Genomic DNA, 1,450 nt, shown 5'->3' with positions numbered 1-1,450 from the left:
AAACGAAATAAACAGGCGAACTTTGTGGTATGTAAACTGCATCTCAATAAAGCTCTTGAGACAGGAAAAGGGCGCTCTGCTCTTCCTGCCTTCCCAGGCATCAGCGGAGGGGAAAAGGTGACCTCCAGTACCGCCCCCGAGGCGGGAGGACCCGCTTTGGCTGGAAGTGGAGGCGCCGTGGCGGCCCCTCTGCGTCCTGGCAACCTAGGTGAGATTCCTGCAGCCAACATCACCGAGTGCTGGTGCACCACCAGGCCCCCTTAGGTGGCCAGCGACTGTGTGCTCCCGACAGCCACGTGGGTGGCATGTCCCCTGGGTGGCGTGTCCCGCTTTTCAGAAAGACGAGCCTCGGATGCTTTTCTACCCAGCCAGTGGAGCCTAGACTCGAACTCGCTCTCGTCCTAGTGCGTCCAGGCTCGGGTTCGACTGAAAGGCTGAGATCCGAATCTCAAGGGCACGGTCCCTTTAAGAAGGCGTGGAGCCCCGCGATGAGCGGCGGGCCGGCGCGAGAGGAGGCCGGAAGCGCGTGTGACGTGATCCGGGACGGGGCGGTGCTCCGGCCGGAAGCGGAGGTGGCTGCATCGCCGACGCTCGGGGCTCGGGTTCCGAGTCCAGGTAGGTGGGGAGAGGGTGGCGACTGGGGTTACCGCGGAGAAACTGAGGCAGAGGTTGAACCAGACCCTGAAGCCTTGGCCACCATGTTGTTGGGCGGAGGGAGGGTCAGGCCCCGGCGAGAACCCAGAGGGGCGGGACAGGGCGGGCTTCCTTGGGAGCGGGGCCGCGACGGGTGCGTACGAGTTCGCGGGGCGGGAGGAGCGGCCCGGGCAAAGGCGGAGAGGTGGACGCCCGGGTCAGCGCTCCCTTCCCCGCCTGCAGAGATGGGCTCCAAGACCAAGAAGCGCGTGCTGCTGCCCACCCGCCCAGCGCCCCCCACGGTGGAGCAGATCCTGGAGGATGTGCGAGGGGCGCCGGCAGAGGACCCAGTGTTCACCACCCTGGCCCCGGAAGGTAGGGGGAGACCTGTCCCGGGGAAAGGCGGACCTGAGACCCCGGCAGCAAGGGGGACGGGAGAGAAGCACACCCCTAACTCCTGACCCAACGCCCTGGGAATCCCAGTAACGTGGGCACGATCCATATCCTCTCCGAGCCTCCCTCTCCGCCTCTGTAGAGTGGGACCGATTTTCAGAGGGTTCTTCAGGCAGGGGAGGAGGCCGGGCGCTGTAGTTCAGGCCTGTAAGCCCAGCACTTTCGGAGGACGAGGCGGGAGGATCGCTTGAGCCCAGGAGTTCGAGACCAGCCTGGCCAACATGGTGAAACCCCGTCTCTGCTAAAAATGCAAAAAAAGAAAAAAAAAATGTTAGCTGGGCATAGTGGCAGGCGCCTGTAATCCCAGCTACTGGGGAGGCTGAGGCAGGAGAATCGCTTGAACCCGGGAGGCAGAGTTTGCAGT

The 1,450-nt window shown here is 63.9% G+C and overlaps 1 protein-coding gene across 5 annotated transcripts in view; it reads left to right on the top strand.

The window, feature by feature from the left end:
* Positions 1-238: 238 nt before the first annotated feature.
* Positions 239-1,450, top strand: part of LOC105551951 (chromosome unknown open reading frame, human C19orf25) — an 8,874-nt gene continuing 7,662 nt past the window's right edge. For 2 of the 5 annotated variants that reach the window (XM_011997416.1, XM_011997415.1), the window contains exons 1-2: positions 239-615; positions 877-1,008. In XM_011997416.1, coding sequence (XP_011852806.1) covers positions 306-615; positions 877-1,008 — 442 coding nt within the window. In that variant the 5' untranslated portion in view covers positions 239-305. Of the gene's footprint in view, positions 669-876; positions 1,009-1,450 lie in introns of all 5 variants that reach the window. The other 3 variants (XM_011997420.1, XM_011997417.1, XM_011997419.1) reach the window with 3 other exon arrangements.

Source organism: Mandrillus leucophaeus, unplaced genomic scaffold (assembly GCF_000951045.1).
Source record: "Mandrillus leucophaeus isolate KB7577 unplaced genomic scaffold, Mleu.le_1.0 Scaffold54, whole genome shotgun sequence".
Classification (NCBI taxonomy): Eukaryota; Metazoa; Chordata; class Mammalia; order Primates; family Cercopithecidae; genus Mandrillus; species Mandrillus leucophaeus.
The sequence above is the reverse complement of the archived record's forward strand: the minus strand, read 5'-3'. Positions and strand labels throughout refer to the sequence as shown.